Genomic DNA, 20,597 nt, shown 5'->3' with positions numbered 1-20,597 from the left:
CCAAAGCCCTTCCTCCAAGAACCCCAAGGAACGGATTTCTGGCCATCCTCACCCTACCCATATTCTCCCCCGACACCACAAAACACAAAAACGCGAACACGAACACGGTGGCCCCGGCTGGAAGATTTTGAGTTTTATAGCAAACCATATTGTACAGACTTGGGGGCCCAGGGGCCCAGCCCGGCTGGGTCCCCAACACGTCCCACGCCGGGCTGCCTCCTCCCCCTCCCCCAAGGGGCCCCATCCTCAAGCCTTTCCATCCCCAGGCCCCCCTCCCCTTCGGCCTTTGGTCCGCCCAGTCCCTCCCCCCACCCGCGCACCTCCCTGTTACCTGAGGTATGTGGATAGATTTCCCCCTCCCCTACATAGTACAACCCGGCTGCCCCCAGAGGCCTGGACTGAGGGGCGGAACCTGGCCCAGCTCCTCCCTCTGGCTCCCAAGACCCCACCCCAACACAGGAGGAAGGGGCAGTGGAGAAGAGGACCAAAAAGAGTCTGTTACTAAGTTCCCATGGCAACTGAGAGGGGCCATTTCCAGCCTTAGCACTGGCATCGGGAGGTGTCCATTGGCTGCTATTTCCATGGCAACCAGGAGTGGCAGTTCCCTGGGCGAATGGGATACAAGTTTCCATGACGATGAAAGTGTGGGAAGAGCCAAGCTGGAGGAGTCCCATCTTCCCCATCATTGGGCTGGCACCCACCACCCCCAACTCGGGTCAAGAGGGGTGGAGCTGCTCAAGACAGTAAAGCCAGAGATATCTGGAGGTGGTGCAGTCCACTCTGGGTGCCCACCAGTCCAGTCTCAGTCCAAGCTGGTCCCATCCAATCACACTCAGGCTCCCCCAGGTCCGAGGTTCCCCCGGTTCAAGTAACACTTCAGTACAGATGAATGTTCAAGTATTGTGCGGAGAGGCAGGCAGGGGGCTGGGGCACCCCTCACCACTCCCCTGGGCCACGAGTTGAACAGCAGGTAGACCCGTGGCCCCCACTCCTCGCAATAGCTGCCATTTTCAGTGACGTTCAAGGAGTCAGGGTAGAGGGAAGGAACTCAAATTTGGGCAGGAGGAAAGAAGAGGGGTAACTCCCCCATGAGGGAGGAGTACTACTGCCCCAACCTGCTCTTGTCCCCCAACCCCCATTCAGCCCTGGCTTTCCTCTTGCTCCCCAAGTCCCCCTACCTCTGATACCTGGATCCCCAACTGCTCCTCCAGTTTCCCTTTTTGGCCCCCCCACCCCCCACTCCAAATATCTGGTCTTTGTTCTCTGAACCCTTGGTGGTCTCTTTTCTGCCCCCCCACCCACCCATCCTCCACCTCCCCCAGCCCCCTGGCTCCCAGTATCCTGTGTGTAGATACCCTTTCCCCATTCTCCCTCCCTCAAACTTGCACCTTAACCCCCCTCCCACCATCCCTTTGGCTCAGCACCCCCCAGTACCTCTGACCCACTTCCCCCAGGGGATGGACAATGAAGCAAGTGGAAGGGGGAGGAGATGGGAAGGAGAGACCCCCAGAGATATCAGTGCAGGGGGGAAGAGAAGCAGGAGGCTGGCTCCGGTCCCTGGGTAGGAATCCCAAGTCACCAAACTCAGGAATCCCAAGTCATGAGGTGGGTAACCTGGCCTCCCAACAGAGGATGAAATGAAGGCCCAAGGTCCAGGCTCCTGATGAGTCCTGGGGGATGGTGGGGGGCTCCCGACTAGCTGTCCTTGAGAAGTAGCTTCTCCTCTGGGCAGCGGAAGGGACCAGGAGGGCCGGCAGCTGCCAGACGGGCACAAGCTTCAGGTGAGAGCTGGCGGCAAGAGCGCAGGTCTAGTCGGCGGAGACGTGGGCAGCGGCGGAACAGCGGGAGGCAGTGGTCCGTGAGGCGGTGGCAACCTGGGGACACAGCAGTGGCAGCTGAGACCTGGTAGGTAAGTAGGTAGTAGGCACTGACCAGGGGAACCAACAGCCTAGCAAGATGGACAGGCAACCATGCTTACCAGCAAGATTGAGGTGTACCAGGGTCTCTCGGAGTGGGGAAGTGGGAGCTGTGAGGAGGTGGACACTGGGGTCCCCAACGTGGGCGCAGTGGCTCAGGTCCAGGGCGCTCAGCTGGGGCGCATGGCGCAGCAGGAGCCGCAGGGAGGCATCTGTCAGCTCCAGACCTGCCAAGCGCAGTTCGGCTACACCCTGTAGTCGCCCACGGCTCTCTGTTTGCCCTGGACAGGCAAAGGAGATATCAGTACTCCTGGCCACTACCATCGATGCACCCAGAGGACTGTCTCCTCCTCTATGTCCCTTAACTTCTGTCCTAAACTTGCTCCCATCACATGGGGGCCCCAACTTGCTGTACTCTATGCATGGCTTGCTCTTCTCCTAAACCACCTCACCCCTGATCTCATCTGTCCTGCTTACATCACCTTGTCACTGAGGTTTTCCATGAGTACTCTATTTGAAACTATAATAGTTCTCACAACCGTACCCCACCCTTTCCCCTCATTCCCTGCCTCTCAGTATCTGACACATTAATTTCTTCTTGTTAATTTTTTTCTCCCCCACACAAAAATGTCAATTCCATGATAGCTTTTTTTTTAAAGTTGTGAATGAACCTTTATTTCTATTTATATTTGGTGCTGAGAATCAAACCCAGTGCCTCACACATGCTAGGCAAGCACTCTACCACTGAGCCATAATCCCAGCACTCCCAGGAAGGAATTCTTGCTCACTGCTCTATCCCCAGCAATGAAACACACAATAGGGTGCTCAATATAATTTCATCCAACATATAACATCCCTAAAGGGACTACCACTCCAGGCTCACCTCCCTCTTATTTCTCCATAATTAGTTAAGTTGCCCTGTGGAGCCCTCCAGTTCCCCTGGTCACTACTCTAGGTCCATACCACTCTTGCTTGAACTGCTCCCACTACCTCACTCCCTCTAGTCTCTTCTTTTTAGAATCCAGAGAGCTAATCTCAAACTCAAATGTGACAATATCTTTCCTGTGAGGGCTGGGCTGGGGATACAGCTCAGTTGGTAGAGTGCTTGCCTTGCATGCACAAGGCCCTGGGTTCAATCCCCAACACCACAAAAAAAAAAAAAAAAAAAAAAAAAAAGGAGAAAGAAACTGTGAGGGCACTTCAAAGAAGTCTAGTCTCCTTGGAAAAACATCCCAATTTCTATAAGGTCCCACTCCTAAGACCACCTCTGTTTAGCGTACTGCCTGGCTTTCAGAGCTCAGAGGCTTCCTCTTCCCCATCTCCATTGAGAAGAGCTCACATCCCTCCCCATTGCACCCAAAGCACCCAATATGTCTTTCTTCTATGTTACTGGCTCTCAAACTCAAGAGGCTCAAGTCCCCTGGAGGGCTGGATTGCTGACCCTACTCCAGAGTTGCAGTAGATTTAGTGTAAGGACTTGGGGTTTACTTTGCTGACAAATTTTCCTGTGACACTGGGACCACTGGGCCGTAGACCACATTTTAAGAACCTGGCCTTGGGAGAGAAGCTCTCTGATCATTATTGTTGTTTACAGATAAGAAAATTGAGGGCTGGAGCTGTGGCTCTGTGGTAGAGTGCTCATCTGACATTTGTGAGGCACTGGGTTCAATCCTCAGCACCACATAAAAATAAAATAAAGGTATTGTGTCCATCTACAACTAAAATATATATATAATTCAGATTCAGATCATAAAGCTGTCATCACATAATTATGAAGTAAGAGCCAGGAGACCCAGATCTACTGACTGAGGGAAACTCCATCAGATGCCACAGACTCATGAAACCAACCTCCAAATTTTATGGAATCTGCATGGTGCTAAAACTTTTCTTGCATGAATGTCTAACACTACAAAAAAGATATTTTTATACAGAAATTTAGATGTGGAGCTTTTCCTTAAAAAACTGACCTGGCATCACTGGGCTACTACCCTTCCTGCCTGACAGTAATTGGCTGGAATAGGGCTGCCAGTGCCACTCCCAAAAGTCCTGCACCAATGTGTCACTTCTGCTACTTGCCAGGCCACCTCTGTAGGCACTCCATATGGCATGTCCTGAATTCTACCCTCTCCTCTTTGGAGAGCTGAGAGCCTAGAGAGGGAGGTATATTTATAAAAACTCCCAAACTTGGGCCACAGATAAAGGACACTAGATCAAAGAGATCACTTCTGGCTTAGGGGCAATGTGGGCATCACTGAGGATTTCCCTGAGGTGGTGGCATTTAAGCTGGGTCTTCGAGGGTTTGAACATGCAGCAAGATAGGAAAAGAATATATCAGGCAATAACTCGAAGAATACACTAGGCAAGAGCCTAGAAGTAAAAGAACTTTATATTTTGCTGTGAGAATGGTACAGGGAGCCAGGAAGCCAGGAGAGGAAAGGTGGGGGAAATCCTAACCTGCACAACAGGACTGACAGCTAAGAAAGCTCCTTTCTGCATGCTTCTGATAAAGGGCTTAAACAGAGATGAATAAGACAGGAGAGGAAGGTTTGCTCTGTCAGCCAGCATTTTCTCACCTCGAAGAACAAACTGCTCCCAATGCCCATCTCACCCTCCTGCCCAAATCATCCCAGCTCAGTTCAATTCCAGTAAGAGCAGACCATGGGTGAGTGCTCTGGCCTGGCTCTGCCTGACTTATATCAGTCATTCAACTCCTTGTTGAATCAAACAGGGCTCTAGAGCCTTGTCCACAAAATGGGAAGAATCCTAGTTGCTTCCCTACTCTCCTTCCAGGGCTACTGTAGAGCATGGTGGGGCAGGAAGAAGGGACACACAAAAAAAAAAGAACTGTGAAAGAACTTAGAAAAAATCTCCCTTTGGAAACCTTTCCTCAAACCAGGTCTCCCCCTTGCATCCTGATCATCTCTGTGCTCATTCAGTTCATTCACTCACCAAATATTTGCTGAGCAGACCACTAAGCAAGGTGCTGGTTTTGAGCACATGGTACCCTGTAGAGCCTAAGAGACTAGCTAGAAGAATCATCTTTTTTTTTTCTTCTTTTAATCTTTTTTTTTTTAGGTTGTCAATGGACTTTATTTTGTTTACTAATATGCAGTGCTGAGAATTGAATACAGCGCCTCACATGTGCGAGGCAAGTGCTCTACCACTGAACCACAACCCCAGCCCTACAAGAATCATCTTAATTAGAACACTTCCCACATGTACAGCACTATGCCAGGGCCTGCTTCCAAGACTGAGAAGGACTCAAGAGCTCAAGGCAAGGAGTGAGGTGGGGTTGGTCAGGGAGAATTTCTAGGAGGTGGCATCTATGCCAAAGTCTACAGTATTAATTAAATGAAGGAGGACAGAACATTGAGGCAAAGAAAAGTGGGAACTGAAAGGAACTTGGCAAAGGGGCTGAGGAGGCCAAATGCAGGGATGGCCTAGGTTAGTGGGACTCAGCCATGCTAGGTCTCAGTAACTACAGTAAAACCCTTATCTTTATCCAAAGGGATAAGAGAGAAGCAATATGAGTTTAGAGCACAGGGGTGATATGGTCAGATATACTCTTCTGGATAGTTCCCCTGGGTCTATTGTAAAGAAGAAACTGGGGGCCAGAAAAGATTCTGCAAGTATCCCATCTGCTAACTTTATAAGAAGCCCTGAGGCCTCAGTGTCCCTACTCCACATACCTCCAATATGCACAGGCCTCTGCTCCTAGTATGCCTCTCTGCCAATATGGGCCTCCTGCCCCACTGAACTGCTAATCATACCTCAAACACCCTGAGAAAACTCCAATCTTTCAAGACTCAGTTCAAAGTACATCGAAGGCAAATGAACAAATGAATGATAGCTAAGATGGCTTTCCTATTCAAATTCATGTGTTCCTCCCTTTCCTCCAATAATTGTAACACCCAATGAGTCAGAAGAGACCTTAGAGGTCTATATCCCCACCTTGCCCAACCCATTCTACAGAAGAGCACACGGAGGCCACACCTGGTTTAGTGTCTGGTGGAGGCAGCAGCAGCTCGCGGAGCTGGGAGTCTTTTACATCCTCAATCCAGCGGAGGTCCAGGAGCCGCAGGGCTGGCAGTGGGGCTGAGCCCAGGGCAGAGACAGAGAGCCAGGAGCAGCCGGAGAGCACCAACTCCTGCAGGCCTAGAGGATTTGTGGGGGTGGGGGTCAGGAAGCCAGACTCCACCCCAGGCCTGTCCCCATTTCTACCCTGTTATGACTTGTCACTCCACCCTACCTTGCAGTCGGTTCAGAAGCCACATGAGCTGTTTCTTGGAGACACCTGTCCAGCTGAGGTCCAGGGCACGGGGCTGGCGACGAACCACCCCACTGAGCATGGGCGGGGTCAATGACTTCCTCCTGCTCAAGTCCATTCTAGGCCACAGACGTTTGTCGTAGCACCTGCCGGGCACAAGGGGGAGACAGAAACCTCAGCCTCAGTTCTCAGGGAGCATACCAATCCCCACACTCCCAACAGTTCACTCCAGTTATCCCTCCAACATCCAGGCCCACCCAGGCAGCCTGGTAGCAAGAAGTTCCAGGCTATGAGCCAAGAGCACTGGGTTTGGGACCCAACTCCATCACTAACTGAATGCAAGACCCTGGGCAAGTCCATTCCTCTCCCTGAGCCTAAGAGGCCTCATTTATAAAATGAAGATAATGATCCAGACTCTGCCTGCCCCACAGGGCTGCTGTAAGATCAAATGAGGTAATTATAGTTTGTAGGCCTTACAGCTTTTAAAACATTTTGCCAAATAACTACACAAACACCATATACACTATTTGATGTAATGCCAAAGGGATCTTTAAGCAGCCCCCCAACCCCCTACCTTTGAGCTTCTAGATTTCTCCCTTGCTGTTAAGGTGGCTTCCTCATTGGCACTTCTCATCTCTTCTACTAACCTCTGCCATGTTGATAGACAGCTGCCCAATGCTGGACTTATGGTCCTGGCATTTTCTCTTTGGTTATTGTGTTCCTCCAATTAGAATGTAAGCTCTACAAGGGCAAAATTGGCTTTTCTTTTTTTCTTTCTCACTTCAGTAACCTCAGTATCCAACACTTCCAGGTATAAAGTATAGGTTATCTGTTGCACATTTATTGAATAAATCAAGCCAGGGTGGAATATCTAAAGCTTCTACTGAGTACTTCCTTCCCACACACTTCATTTATATTTTTGCAGTTATTCACTCACAGTTTTTGGAAGGTCTGGCAGGTCCTAGGTATTGAAACTACAAAGACGACTGAGGTCTAAACAAAGCTAAACAGGTTTCCTAACCCCAGCACTCTAATTGCTTTGACTAGGCTAACATGCAGTGAATGGGAAAAGGGGTTCCCAAACTTATTTCACCAAAGAACTCTTCCCCACCTCTTCTAAGGTAATGCATGAACACTTTTTGGTACCTTAAGTTCCTTTTTTTAATGTAACAGGGATTGAACCCAGGTTCACTTTACCACTGTGTCACATTCCCAGTTCTGAAACAGGCTTTTGCCAAGTTGCTGAGCCTGGCTTTGAACTTGCAATCCTCCTGCCTCAGCCTCCCGAGCTGCTGGTATTACCGATGTGAACCAACATGCCTGGCTAAGTTTCTCTTGATGACTTAGTTTAAGAACTGTCATCTAATTCAGTAGTCCTTGATGGCATGTCAGGAAATTCCCTCTGGAATAGATGGGCCTCAAAGTCTTACCTAACCTCCTTCCCAACCCCCAAGATACTGAAGGGCTTTCCCTTCAAGAAGCCTTGAACTGGAGAAGGGTTTCCTAAACTCCAGTCATTTGCAGTCCACTTATCTATAGAACATGACTTTACCTTTAAATCATCCCCTCTCTGCACTTAAAACCAATATTGTTTCACATAAATATAGTAAGCTTAAGTAATAAATACAAGAGAAACTATTAAATTCTAGCCAGAAGTTGCTATGGCTTTAGGCTAAACCACTTTTGTTAAACAGAAAGACAAAGCAAAATATTAGAGAGGCGCTGAAGATATGATAGCACCCAATAGTTTTAAAGAAGTTCTGGTATTTTTCAAAACTGACAGAAGGATTAAACCATGGTTTTGAGTCAGGCAGTCTGGCAGGGTGGTGTGTGCTTGTATTCCCAGCTACACAAGAGACTGAAGCAGAAGGATCACCTGAGCCCAGGAGTTTGGGCTAGCCCGGGCAACACAGCAGCATCCAGACTCAAAAAAAAAAAAAAAAAAACACGCAGAGTGTGATGGTGCATGTGTATTATCTACCTCAGGGAGGCAGGAGGATCACAAGTTTGAGGCTAGCCTGGGCAACAGTAATACTTGGTCTCAAAATAAAAACAAAAAGGGCTAGGAATATAGCTCAGTAGTAGAATGCCTTTGGATTCAGTGCCCAGTACTGCAAAAAGCAAAACAAAACAACAACAAAAAAAACCTGCCAGGCATACTCCAGAGCCTCAGTATGGTATTTCTGGAATTGTAGAAGCATTCACCAAAGCCCCTCTCCAACAGTCCTCCTCCTACCATCCCTCCCTCCATTCTGGCATTCTAGTCTGCCCCTGATTCCCTCCACTCAAGCAATAAACACAACTCTCTCCAATTCTAAGAATGAAAAGGGAGAGGGGAAATTCTACCTTCAACCCAGCTTCTGCCCTGTCTCTCTCTTTCCATTCAGTGAAATCCTACTCTGAACCCTCTCTCTGAGCCAGGGATACAGCTCAGTGGTAGAGAACTTGTCGTATGTAAGGCCCTGGGTTCAATTCCCATTACGGTAAAAAACAAAAACAAATAACAAAGAAAGAATAAACCCTCTCTCTCTCCCCTTTGACCTAGTTGTAAATTCTAGCTCATCTGCTTCCTTGAAGCCCTTCTGGAAATTGTCCACACTTGGAAGGGAACCCTTCTCCTTGGGGCACTCATAGGTCCCCAATTGTGTTTCTGCACCACTCTACAAGATCCAGGTGAAACCACCTTCCCGCCTACAGACACACAATACTGTCTGGTGCCAACACATTCTGGAATATGCTATGCCTCTGCTGGAAAGGTCAACCACCACAGACCCTTTAAGGCTTGGCTCTAGTACCCTCACTTCCAGGAAGTCTCCTTGATCCTTTCTTGGCTAGAGCCAATCAGTTTCATTGCAATTAGTTCCAGAGCAATTGGTTTAAACTTGAGTGGCAGGCAACAACCTTTGAGGGTTCTACTGATACCATGTGTCCAGTTTCTACTGGACACAGAGCAGTTAAGGATGACAGGGTTCTTGCTATACAATCAGGGGAGACACAGTCTGCAGTAACTGAGGCAGTAAGGGACATGTAAGAGTCAACTTGCAGACTGGAACAAGGGAGCATCCCCAAGGAGACGGTGCCTGAAATGAGGCTGTTATTTCCTGCAAGGGGAGAAAAGGAACAGGGTAGGGCCTGCATCTAGGCCCAGGAGAGAAAAACTCAAGAGCTCTGGGAACCAAGGGCAGCAGGAACCAAGGGCAGCTCATCCTATATAATGGTGATGAAGACCACCATTATATAGCAGTAATAACGTGTTTACTCAGGGTTTACTGCAAGCTGGGTACTATTCTTTGCATTAAGCATTTAACCTCACAACAGCCCTAGGAGATCATTATCATCTCTTTTTTACAGTTAAGAAAAACAAGGTCCAGAGAGGTTAAGAAACTTGTTCAAGGTCCCACAGCTACAAAGTGGTAGCCAAGTCAAGCTTAAACCAAGCTGGTCTGAAATGGAGAGAGCCTGAACTCTGAGCAGGAAGAAGCAGGGCTGAGGCTGCACAAGAGGCTCAGGATGAGGGTTCAATGTCATGGAGGGCTGAATGCCAAGCAACCAGCTGTCATGGCCACAGAGCCCAAAGGTGAAGAGTATGAACTATGGGGATCTAAATCCCAGCTTCCCCACCTCTATGGTTGGGGTGTCCTCAGGCAAGGCATGTGCCCTTTCTGGGCCTTCATTCCCGAAACCAAAAATTAAGGCAAAAGACAGCACTTAATTTCAAAGGTTTGCTGCACCAATGATGAGAGACTATATAGGGTAAGTGTTTAGTGCCATGACTGGAACGAGGTTCATGTCCTGCATCCCTACAGGAATTCACTGAAGGTGATGGAGAGGCGTGGATAGGGAATGATGGTAAGCCCAGAGGAAAGAAGGACTTAAGAACTGAAGCCTGTCATCATCCTGGATAGGCAGGGCTTGACATCCAAGTGCCCCAATCTATCCATCTTCTGCTTGACTCCAGCAATCCTCTGACTAAGTCATCATCCTATTAAGCCCACCTACAAAACCCTACATTCTAGTCCTAAGCCTCATCTTGCAGAAGCTCCTGGGGAACAAAGAGTTGAACAGTCCTAATTGTTCCCTGCAAGCTTACCACCTCCTGGTCCCTGACTACAGTTCTTAGCTCCCATCAGCTCTCTTAGCTCCCTGATGCTACTACTGTCCTCCAATCTGTTTACCTCCAGGCCTTCACTCCCAACCCCAATTGGTCTTGACCTTGTGTTCCAGTCCCTCCCTTGTCATCCTCTATATCTGTGTCCTTGAAAGTTCCAATCCTGGCAACTCAACAACTCCTCCCTGCCTCCCTGCCTGCTGCCCTCTCCCTCAGCTCTTGGCAGATCACTTCGCCTCCCAGTTCCAGGAGAAGATGAAAGTCACCAGACAGGAAAGCCTGCAACTTCCTGCTCTCCCACCTACAAAGTTCTCTCCAGCTCCACCCTCTACTACCTCTTTATACATACCATCCAAATTTTCCTATTATTTTAGTACCTATTGTATGCCAGGCACCACACTAGAAACCAGGGACACAGCAGAATAAACGGAGCAGGTCCCTGCCTTGGAGTCAACACTCTCAATTTCATGTGGTCTGGCTTTATTCCCCCAACTCCCACATACCACAGCCAAGGATACTAAGGCCTTCTTGTAGCAAAATCCAACTGCTACCTCTTGGTCCTTGACCTCCTGTGATTTGTTACCAACATCTACCAGTGCTCCTCATTCCACTTTTCTCAGTCTCCCTTCTTTTTAGGCAAACCTCCATCCTTGATCTCTAATTCTTGGGCTGCTCTTTCTCTAACTCATAAATACTGACATTCTATCATCTGCTCTCACATTCCAAGGTGCTACCTTTAGGCTGAAAACCCCCAAACTCACCTTTTTCTTGAGCACCCAATAGGCAGATTCAGCTGCTGTACTAGTTCTCCTGGACTGTGCCACAACCCCTTTACACCAAACAGGTCACAGCTCTTTCGTTTTCCCCTGGAACCTGCTTCTTCACTGTGATTCCCAATCTTAGGAAACAGTGCTGTTGCCCATTCATGTTCTTGGGGCACAAACTCAGCTGAGATTTGCCCTGCTGCCCTTATAGCCAATAAGTCACCAAGCCCAAGTAACTACCCTTCTTAAAAAGGTTTCAACCTGATCCCTTCCCTACCTGCTTCTGTGCAGACATGGGAGAGCCTCCTTACTTGTTCCACTGCCTTACTAAGTTTTTAGTACCCATCGAAAACTGTGCTAAATGCTTTGCAGGAACCACCTCATTTCATCCCCATAAAGTAAATACAACTGGCCCTTGGTATCCAAGGGTTCTACTTCTGTGGATTCAACCACTACAAATCAAAATCATTTAAAACAAACAAAAAAACCTGTATTGAACACGCACAGACTTTTCATCATCACTCTCTGAACAATACAGTGTAATAATTATTTAAATAACATTTACATTGTATTGGGTACCATAAGTAATCTACAAATTATTTAAAGTACATGGGAGGGGCTGGGGATGTGGCTCAAGCGGTAGCACGCTCTCCTGGCATGTGTGTGGCCCGGGTTCGATCCTCAGCCCCACATACAGACAAAGATGTTGTGTCCGCCAAATACTAAAAAAAATAAATATAAAAAAAAAATAAATAAAGTACATGGGAGCTGGCTGCAGTTCCTTGTTGCCTATAATCTAAGCAACTCTGCAGACAGTCTTGACTAGTGGTCCCATTTATATATGATCCAAGCAGGAGGATCATAGTTTGAGGCTAGCCTAGACAAGTTAGCAAGATTTTCTCAAAAATTTTAAAAAGGGCTAGGGGATGTTAGCGCCATGGTAGAAGGCCCCTGGGTTCAATTCCTAGCATCAAGGAAGACAGAAAGGAAAGAAGGAAGAAAGGGTTATAGCAAACACTGCATCATTTTATATAAGGGACTTGAACATTCTTAGATTTTGGTATTCTGGAGGGAATGGAGTCTTAGAACAAATTCCCCAGACCCTGAGGCAGGGCTATATTAACATGAAAATTGCAGTGTGGCCCTCTATACAGCTACTTCCAGCTACAAGTCTCTCCCCTGAGGCAGAAATGCGAGAGGCAGAAATGTGTTTTGGGTCCCAGGTGCCAAGCACAAAGCTGGCCTTGGAGGGGTCTCTGCAGTTAATTCTCAATTAATACTTGAGGTGGGGTGGTAATCCCCAGCAACTTTTGTAACTATCAGCTTCTATGTTGCAGACTGGGAGCTCTTCAAGGGCACAGATCTATGTTCCCAGGACTAAAACGTTGAGCTTTCAGTAAATACTTATAAAAATGAGTGAATAATAAAGATTACAGTTAAGGCCAAGTGTTTCTACTCTGCTCAGTTTGTGTACCAGATCACAAGAACACTATGAAGTGAGAGCTTTGATTATCCCAGTTTTAGATATGCAGAAACTGAGGCATGGGGAAGTTAAGAAACTGGTCCAAGGGCAAACGTGTTCATCAGAGGAAGAACAAGTCTGCCGCAGGCGATCTGCCTCTATAGCCTGCACTCCAGCCCCCTTCTCCGCACAGACCAGTCTAGAAGTCTAGAGCTGACTTCTAGACTTCATCTCAGAGGTCCAGGAATGGAATCTGAGTTTAATCACTAACTTTGCACTATGGCCTCAGGTGTCCCTCATTCCTTCACAGGGCTGCTATTATAAAGAACAAATCAGTTAAAATTTGTGACGCATTCAACAGGAAGCCCAGGCCACAGTGAATACTGGGAAAGAGCCTGAATTACTCATTTAGTAAAACATTTCTTCAGCATCTCTACTGCCCTTTGTCTCATGCTGGGGACATGAAGATAAAAAAGACACAATATGCGATGGGAACATGAAAACAAATAAATGAATGAAGGCTTGTCAACATGCCAAATGCCTCTGTGTGCTCCATTAGGGGAACACAGTGCTGTGGGAGTCTGATGGAGAGAAGAAAAGTTAGATTTGGGAGGATGACTGACATTTCTGAAAAACAAGGGTCAAGAGGCAGTAGGATATATCTGGGAGAATAGGGAGAAGATAGACCAAATCAGGAGGTCTAAGCACGGCTGTCTTAGAGAAAGCAGGGGCTACCCCAGCAAAGGGCTTTCTCATATATAAATGGGACCACTAGTCAAGACTGTCTGCAGAAGAGGGAGCATGAAAATTAAGTGAGATAGCCAGGTTCAGTGGCATATGCCTATAATCCCAGCAACTTAGGAGGTTGAAACAGAAGGATCAAAGTTCAAAGGCAGCCTCAATGACTTAGCAAGACCCTGTCTCAGAATAAAAAATAAAAAGGGCTTTACTCAGTGGTAAAACACTCTTGGATTCAACCCTCTGTACTGCCAAAAGAAAAAAAAGAAAAAAAAAAGTGAGATATTGTATTACACCACTACACTTGGTACATACTAACCACTCAATATAAATAACAACAGTTATTAAGAGAAAAAATTCTGGAGCCAAAGAGCCTAGGTTCAAATTCCTGGTTTTAACTTCTTCTCTACATGACCTCAGGTCTCAGCTTCATCTGAACAAGGAGGAATAATTTCCTAACAAAGTTGGAGAGGGTTAAATGAGCTCCTAAATGGAAAACAGGCTGCCCACAGTAAATACGAAAGTATCACACTATGTGTACATACTATAGAAGTGCAAGGCCTAGAGAGGATCAGAGAGCTATGGCAGGTCGCAAAGCAAAGGAGACCTCAAGTCTGTCCACCACTCACCAGCGGCTCCAAGTCCGGCAGACTCGCATGCAGATGCACAGCTCTCGTGGCCCAAGGTGCTGGAAGACACGAAGCCAGGCAGCCCGGGGCAAGGGGTGGTCGGATCCAGCAGCCAAAGGCAGTGTGTCAGGCTCAGGGCTTCGAGGTGGGGGCCGTACCACATGCCGCTCCAGCTGTGGAGGCCGGGGTGGGGGGGCGGGGCCCAGGGGCCAGCTGAGCAAGGGCCCCCCACTACCTGGGCGCACAGCCCGCCGCCCCCCACGGTTCTCCTTCTCGCCAGAGCTGCCCCGGGCTGGCCGTCGCCCATTCCGGGCCTCGCCAGGGGCCTCATCCTCACTCAGCGAAGTGCCTGATGAGTCGGAATCGGAATCCGAGTCCGAGGAAGAAGAAGAGGTATCAGGCACCCGCTCCAACAGCTGGCACATCCGCTTGAAACGTTCCAGCTTCTCCCTCTGTGGGGATGGGGATGGCACGGCCGGGCCCTCAGCAGAGGCCAAAGGCGGCTTTGGTTTCTAAAAGAACACAAGGAGAGACTGTTCTAGGGCCTGGGACATACTTTCCCACCCCTCTACCCACAAGGAATCACCAGGGAGTGCAGAGCCCAAGGGATGGTCCTCAATTTCAAACTGCTCTCAAATAACATGATACCTCTGGACTTCAGTTTTCTCATCTTGAATATGAAGGCACTAATTCAAAGAATTTAGTCTTATGGAAAGCCAGGCATGATAGAACACCTGTAATCCCAGTGACTTGGGAGACTGAGGTAAGACTGCAAGTTCAAGGTTGGCCTCAGCAACTTAGCAAGACCCTGTCTCGAAATTAAAAAAAAAAAAAAAAAAAAAAAAGAACCGGGGATGTGACTCAGTGGTAAAGTGGCACTGAGTTCAATTCTCAGAATCAAAAAGAAACAAACCAAAAAAAAAAAAAAAAAAAACACAAACAAAACCATCTTACAGGTTTCAATGATTCATAAATTTCTCAAGTCAGAAAAGAGAACAGTTAAGAGACCTAGCTTGGGGCTGGGGATGTGGCTTAAGTGGTAATGCGCTCGCCTGGCATGCGCAGGGCATTGGGTTCGATCCTCAGCACCACATAAAAATTTAAAAAATAAAGATGTTGTGTCCACCGAAAACTAAAATAAATAAATAAATATTTTTAAAAAAGAGACCTAGCTTGAATGCTGGCTTGTCCACCAACACTGTGAAGACCATTTAATCGTTCATGACATAAAACAGCTGAACTAGGTAGTACCTACTCCACAAAATGAGAGTTCCTATTATAATTTAAGTGGCAACTCGAGCCACTCCTTTTAGACAAAGACACCCAACTAAATGGTAGAAGTAGGTTTGAACACAACCAGATAGAATTCTTGCAAAGTACTATCTGAATTCTGGCTTTGCCGTAAGTCCTTGGGTAAATCTTTTAACCTCCCTGTGCCTCATGTTCCTTGAATCCAGGTGAACTTTATAGTTAACAAAGTTCATTTACTTTCATTATAGCATTTGATTTATATAGTGCTGTGGGGTAACCACAGGTAGGTTAAGAAGGTAGCTTCATCCCATTTTACAGATGAGAAAACTGAAGCTTAGGGCAGCTGACCAGTTGCCAAGACCATACACAGTCCGTGGTTGGGCAGAAATTTGAATTCCTTTTAAGACTTAAAAAGATGAGGCAAAAGAACCTAAGGGTTCTAGGGAAGTCTGGGGTTCCTGTGGCCTGGACCCAACCCATTCTTCCACCCCACTCTTCCTAGGGATCCAGGTACCCTTTGGGGCCATGTAGGGATAGGGTAGGAAAAGGTGAACAGAAAGGGACAATCTCAGTCTCTGTGGTGAAGGGTGGGGCAAGGAGAGGTGGGTAGGGGAGGGAGGAGATCCCCGGCACACCTCCCAGTTCTCGGGAGGGAGCCCAGGGTGGCAGGACGAGAATGCCTGGCTTGGATTCAGAACCCTGGGGGGCAGAAGGCCAGGGCCGCCTGGGTCCGATCCTCGGAGGAGGCAGGCGTCTCCACCCACCTTCTTCAGGTGCCTCTCTCGACCTCCTTTCACCTACCAGGGCAAAAGGAAGATATGGGGGAAGGGGAGACCCCATTAGGCCCTCAGTGCCCACAAACCTACAGTCCATGCCACCTTCTTAGACTACAAATCCCAGAAGCCCCCATCCCAGGGAGAACTCTGAGCATGCTCACCTTGCAACTAGAGTCTCAGCTCACTGAGCATGCTCTCATCTCCTCTTTCTTCCCCCTCAGGCTCTTTCCAGCCCCTCCCTCTTCCTCTGTAGAGGTTAGTTTGAGCATGCGCTCTCCTTCCTCCCTAACCCACCTAGGGCTCCTAAAGCTTCCTGGCCTGTGCCAGTTCTCCCTTACCTGATTTTCTCTTTACTGTGAACATGATCTACCACCCCAGCCACTCCTGAACTACATCTCCCAACAACCCCTGCTTCCCAGGCCCACCCCCACCAAAAAATGGCCAGTACTACAGCTCCAACATGCCTTGAGCTAGTGAGCATGCCCCATGGGGCTCACCTTTTTCCTTGGGGTGGGGGGCTCATTCCCTGCCTCCCTCTCCTTGCGTTTGGGGGGCCCAGGCATGTCCTCCGGGGGCGGCCCAGCAGGTAGAGGGCCCTTCCGCCTGGGCGGGGGCGGTGGAAGTGGCGGCTCCTCCGTCAGCTTCCATCCACTCCCTAGGCTGGCACCCTCCTCACCGTTGTCAGCCCTGCGGCGGCCTGGCCCCTCACCTGAATCCTAGGGAGATGGAAACTGGGGATGAGGCCCTGCACAGCTCCTGACCCTCTACTGACTCAGAGCCCAGAACCCTGCCTAGCCCATTCCCCTACCTTGCTGGTGCGGCCTTCCTGTGTACAGCGAGGGCACTCCCAGCAGTTGGGGATCTCCGCATTGATGACACCCTCAGCCTTCCCCATCTGCAGGCAAGAGGGCAAGGAGTAGATGGAAGGTGCCAATATAAACCCAGAGGCAGTGTGGTCCACCTCCCTGCCCCCTGACAATCTAATTCCAGGGTCCCCAGGGCTATCACCTTCAGGCAGCCAGGGTGGACGATCTCGTTGCAGATTGTACACTCCATGAGGCTCAAACCAAATTTCTCTTCCTCTCCCTCCACTGTGTCCTCCTTCCCAGCCTCCCCACACAAGAGGCACACAGCTGTGTGTGGGAGCACGGGCTGTTGGGGGAGAGGAGGCATCAGGGACCCCAAAAGCAAGCTACAAGGGAAAGACTTCCTTTTGGGGACCCTGGTCAGCAGCTAGGTGAGGTTCAGAACCCATGGGCCAAGCTGAGTCAAATCTTGAATTTGCCTTTTTTTGGCAGTATGACCTTCAGCAACTGATTTAACCTCAAGACACTGTTTCTGCACCTGGACAGCTGGGCAAAGAATCTTTCCCTTGCTGGACTGTTATGAGATAATGCATGAGGGGCATTTGATACACAGTTGTAATTAATGTTGTGATTGTTACAGCCAGTGTGACCCTGAAATTATGGCTGGCTTTGGGGCGTGAGAGAAACCACAGGCAAATAATACTCAGAGAAGGCTGGAGAAGACACAGCAGCAACTTGGCGCAATTCCGAGGTTGCTCAGTGGGCAGCCCACGGGTGCTCTGGATCCTACAGTAAACCAAACTTTGACAAGACTTTTGGGGACACTAAAGATAGCTGCTGAGTCTTAGGGAAAATGGGAGTAGTCCTCAGACAATGTGATTTTCGGGAGGACAATGGCAATACTGAATCAAATCAGGGATGCTGAAGGTTATGACAGGATCAAGGAAGAAGCAGGTAGAGGAAAAAGAAACAGGAAAGTGAGGCAATGGTTTGGGGAACAAAGGAAGAGAGGGGCTGTGTGGGAGAAGAGTCCAACCAGGAAAAAGTAGCTGTAGGAAGAGAGGGAGGTAGTTGAGTGTGGGGAGGGGGATGCAGGATGCAGCTGGCTCCTCATGGCTGGTAGGGAGGGGCCATTCTCTGGAGCCCAGGGATGCTCAAAGGCTAAGGAAGGCAGAGAGGAAACCCATGTTTCCCTGATGCCTACTGTGTGTATCAGGCCTCATGGTAAGCACATTCATATCCATGCCATTGTTTAATCTTTACAACTCAGCAAAGGAAACATTCTACAAAGAAAGTACCTGAGATTCAAAGTAATATACTCAAGGTCACACAAAGGGGAAGCCTGGCCTCAAATCCAAGACCACCCTGATAGTGAGGAAGAGACCAGAAAAAAGAGACTTTTCTAGGAATCGGGTCTGGGGATGGATTGCATTAAGCACAGATACCTCTGGGGAGCTGCCCAACAGAGGCTGTTTTCTATGGGTCTGTGTCTCTGAGAATTGAGGGGGTGAAGAAAAGGACTGTCACATTCTTCTGCTCACCCTAACATTGTCCCTCACATGGAGATAAGGACACAAATGGACATTTAAGCAAATCATTGAAAGAATGAAATAAACAGCAACTCTGCAGTACATTCTAGAAAGCACTCATCGGTCACCCTGGAAAAGTACTTGGGGGCTAGGGTGAAAGACAGTTTTGGAGAGGAGTGCTGCGAAGGGGCCCAACAGCGGAGGAGTGAGGGGATCGGAACTCACGGCAGTGCACTGCCGGAGCAGGCACGACTGCTTCATGCGCCCGGGCCCCCCGAACTTCTTCATGTCTCGACAGAAGTGGCAGTCCCCGCACTCAGTTCGCACACAGGCCCGGCAGCGACGGCAGCGGGTTCGGCGTCGGCGCGCTCCGGCCCCCGGCCCCCGGCTGCTCGACGACATTGGGGGCGTCAGCAACGCCGAGGGCTGTTGGTAGATGGTAGCAGGGTCAAATGGGCCCAGTGGAGCCCAGGCCCAGGCGACTCCTGGTAGCTCCCTCCAACCATAGGCAGCCAGAGTCTGCCCTCCTACTTAGGGGAAAATGTCACCCCTTCTGTATGTCTGGGGGTGGGGGGCCACTCCCTCTACTCAAGGCCTCTCACTCTCTCCCTAGCTCATCCAACTCCTCTGGGATCCATGAAAACTGACTTCCTGACCTCACTCCTCCTCTAACACTTCCTCAGTGCCCATACCCTCACCCACAGAGGAGAGGCCTTTCCTCTGCCGTCCCCAAGTTAAAACTCCTCAGAAAGGCCAGCAACTCCTAGTCTGTGGCATTACCTTCAGAGAGGTCCCAACATTTCCTCTCTTATCCAAATGTAAAATATCCCAGGCCTTCCCCAGTCTAAAATGCCCAGATTTACCTTCAAGACACCCACAGATTCCTCAGTGGAAACACCAGATTTTTCTTTCTTTCTCCTTTTTCTTTCTTATAGGTAACATCATTCAATTGCTCTTCCCCCAAAACCTCATCAGATCCAGTGGGATCCTTGCCCCCCCATCCCTAATGACCCATCTGTTCCGGAACTTCCCAGGACTCTGATACCCCCAAGATGCTTCTTCAGAGTTCTTTCTCAGTCCAAGATCTCAACTCCTCTGTTCCCCACAGAGCTCCCTCTGCTTCCAGACTTCCTGTAGGATCTCTTAGGTCAACCTGGGCAATCTCCCAGATTCCATGGGATTCTAGAATCCAACCTGACATCTCAGGATGGGCTCAGACTTACATTCTCCAGCTTCCCAAGCTGCTTTCCATCCCTAATTGTCTGGAATCCCATGGGGGGCTCCCCTCCCCATGGAAACCAGATTCTCCAAGATCCCACATGGACTCAGCAGGCCTGGAGGGTCGCTTCCCAGTCTTACCCTGGCTTCCCCCTTTCCAGGGACTTCCAGACCCATCCATGAGGGTAAGGGGCCCTCCAGCGTTCCAGGGGAGGGGCCTAGAGGGCGACGACTGCAGGCGGGGATTTGGGGGTGGGGGGATTTGCAAGGGGAAGCTGGGTCTGGGAAGGAAGGCCAGTTCCCCAGGGTTGAGAGGTTATAGGAAGGAGGGCTGAAGATGAAGAGTTTGAAGCAAAGGGAGAGGGAGGGTGAGGCTGGAGGCGGGGAAGGTAGAGAGGCCGGGCTGAGGATGAATGGGAGTGGGAGCTGCCCAGGTCTGGGGGTGAGGAGGAGCCGCATGAACCCACCTCACACGTGTCCCGGGAGCCATCTCTCCCTTCTCGGCAGCTCCCGGCGGGTCGGCGGCCATCGGCGGCGGGGGGGCCGGGCGGCGCGGGGCGCGGAACGCTCAGAACGCCGGGGTCCACGGCCCCCCGAGGGCGCTCGGCCCCTCCCTCCGGCGGAGGCCGGGACGGCGGCGAGTGGAGATGGGGGGCGCCGGGGGCGAGGCCCTCCCACGGGCTGCGGCGCGGCCCTTCCAGGGGGAGGTCCTGCTCTGGGGGGCTCAGTCCCTCAGCCCCCCCAGGCCAACGGGGGCTTCTCGGGCGCAGGGTGCTCAGCTTCTGCCCGGGCCCCACTCAGTCCCGGTCAGAGTCCCAGGTCCCCTCCCCCCACCCCGCCCCGCCTCTCCCTGCGCCCCCGGCCCTTTAACTGGCCCCTTCCAGACTCCCCCTGCCCGGGGGTCCAGGGACCTGCCTCGGCCCCCCCCCACCGTTTCCGGGGTTCAAGCCCCGCCCACCGCCGGTTCCCGGGGAGGGGGGGGTCGCTGTAACCTGCCCCCCTCCCCTGGGCCCGCCCCTGGACTGCGGCCCCCTGCCCTACGGCTACGGGGCTAACCGAGGGGGGTGAAGGAAGCTGCTCCGGCCCCGCCCCCCCCAGCCCGCGCGCACCCCCGCCCTCTCCCCCTCCCCCCA

At 50.1% G+C, this 20,597-nt stretch overlaps 1 protein-coding gene across 3 annotated transcripts; it reads right to left on the bottom strand.

The window, feature by feature from the left end:
- Positions 1 to 1,417: 1,417 nt before the first annotated feature.
- Fbxl19 (F-box and leucine rich repeat protein 19) lies at positions 1,418 to 20,230 on the bottom strand. Of its 3 annotated transcripts, none has more exons than XM_026400362.2 (11): positions 19,932 to 20,230; positions 18,472 to 18,672; positions 16,920 to 17,063; positions 16,720 to 16,806; positions 16,409 to 16,627; positions 15,771 to 15,932; positions 13,885 to 14,396; positions 6,166 to 6,329; positions 5,910 to 6,071; positions 1,979 to 2,197; positions 1,418 to 1,874 (listed from the first exon to the last, which is right to left on the bottom strand). In XM_026400362.2, the coding sequence occupies exons 2-11, from the start codon at positions 18,646 to 18,648 to the stop codon at positions 1,696 to 1,698; spliced, it is 2,025 nt and encodes a 674-aa protein (XP_026256147.1). In that variant the 5' UTR covers positions 18,649 to 18,672; positions 19,932 to 20,230; the 3' UTR covers positions 1,418 to 1,695. The 3 variants fall into 3 exon arrangements, with proteins under 3 accessions (XP_026256147.1, XP_026256148.1, XP_026256149.1); XM_026400363.2 differs by having other exon boundaries at positions 15,900 to 15,932; XM_026400364.2 differs by lacking the exon at positions 16,920 to 17,063 and having other exon boundaries at positions 19,932 to 20,011.
- Between the last annotated feature and the right edge of the window lie 367 nt (positions 20,231 to 20,597).

This window comes from Urocitellus parryii, chromosome 9 (assembly GCF_045843805.1).
Source record: "Urocitellus parryii isolate mUroPar1 chromosome 9, mUroPar1.hap1, whole genome shotgun sequence".
NCBI lineage: Eukaryota > Metazoa > Chordata > Mammalia > Rodentia > Sciuridae > Urocitellus > Urocitellus parryii.
Note: the sequence above shows the minus strand (reverse complement) of the source record. Positions and strands in the feature narration are given on the sequence as shown.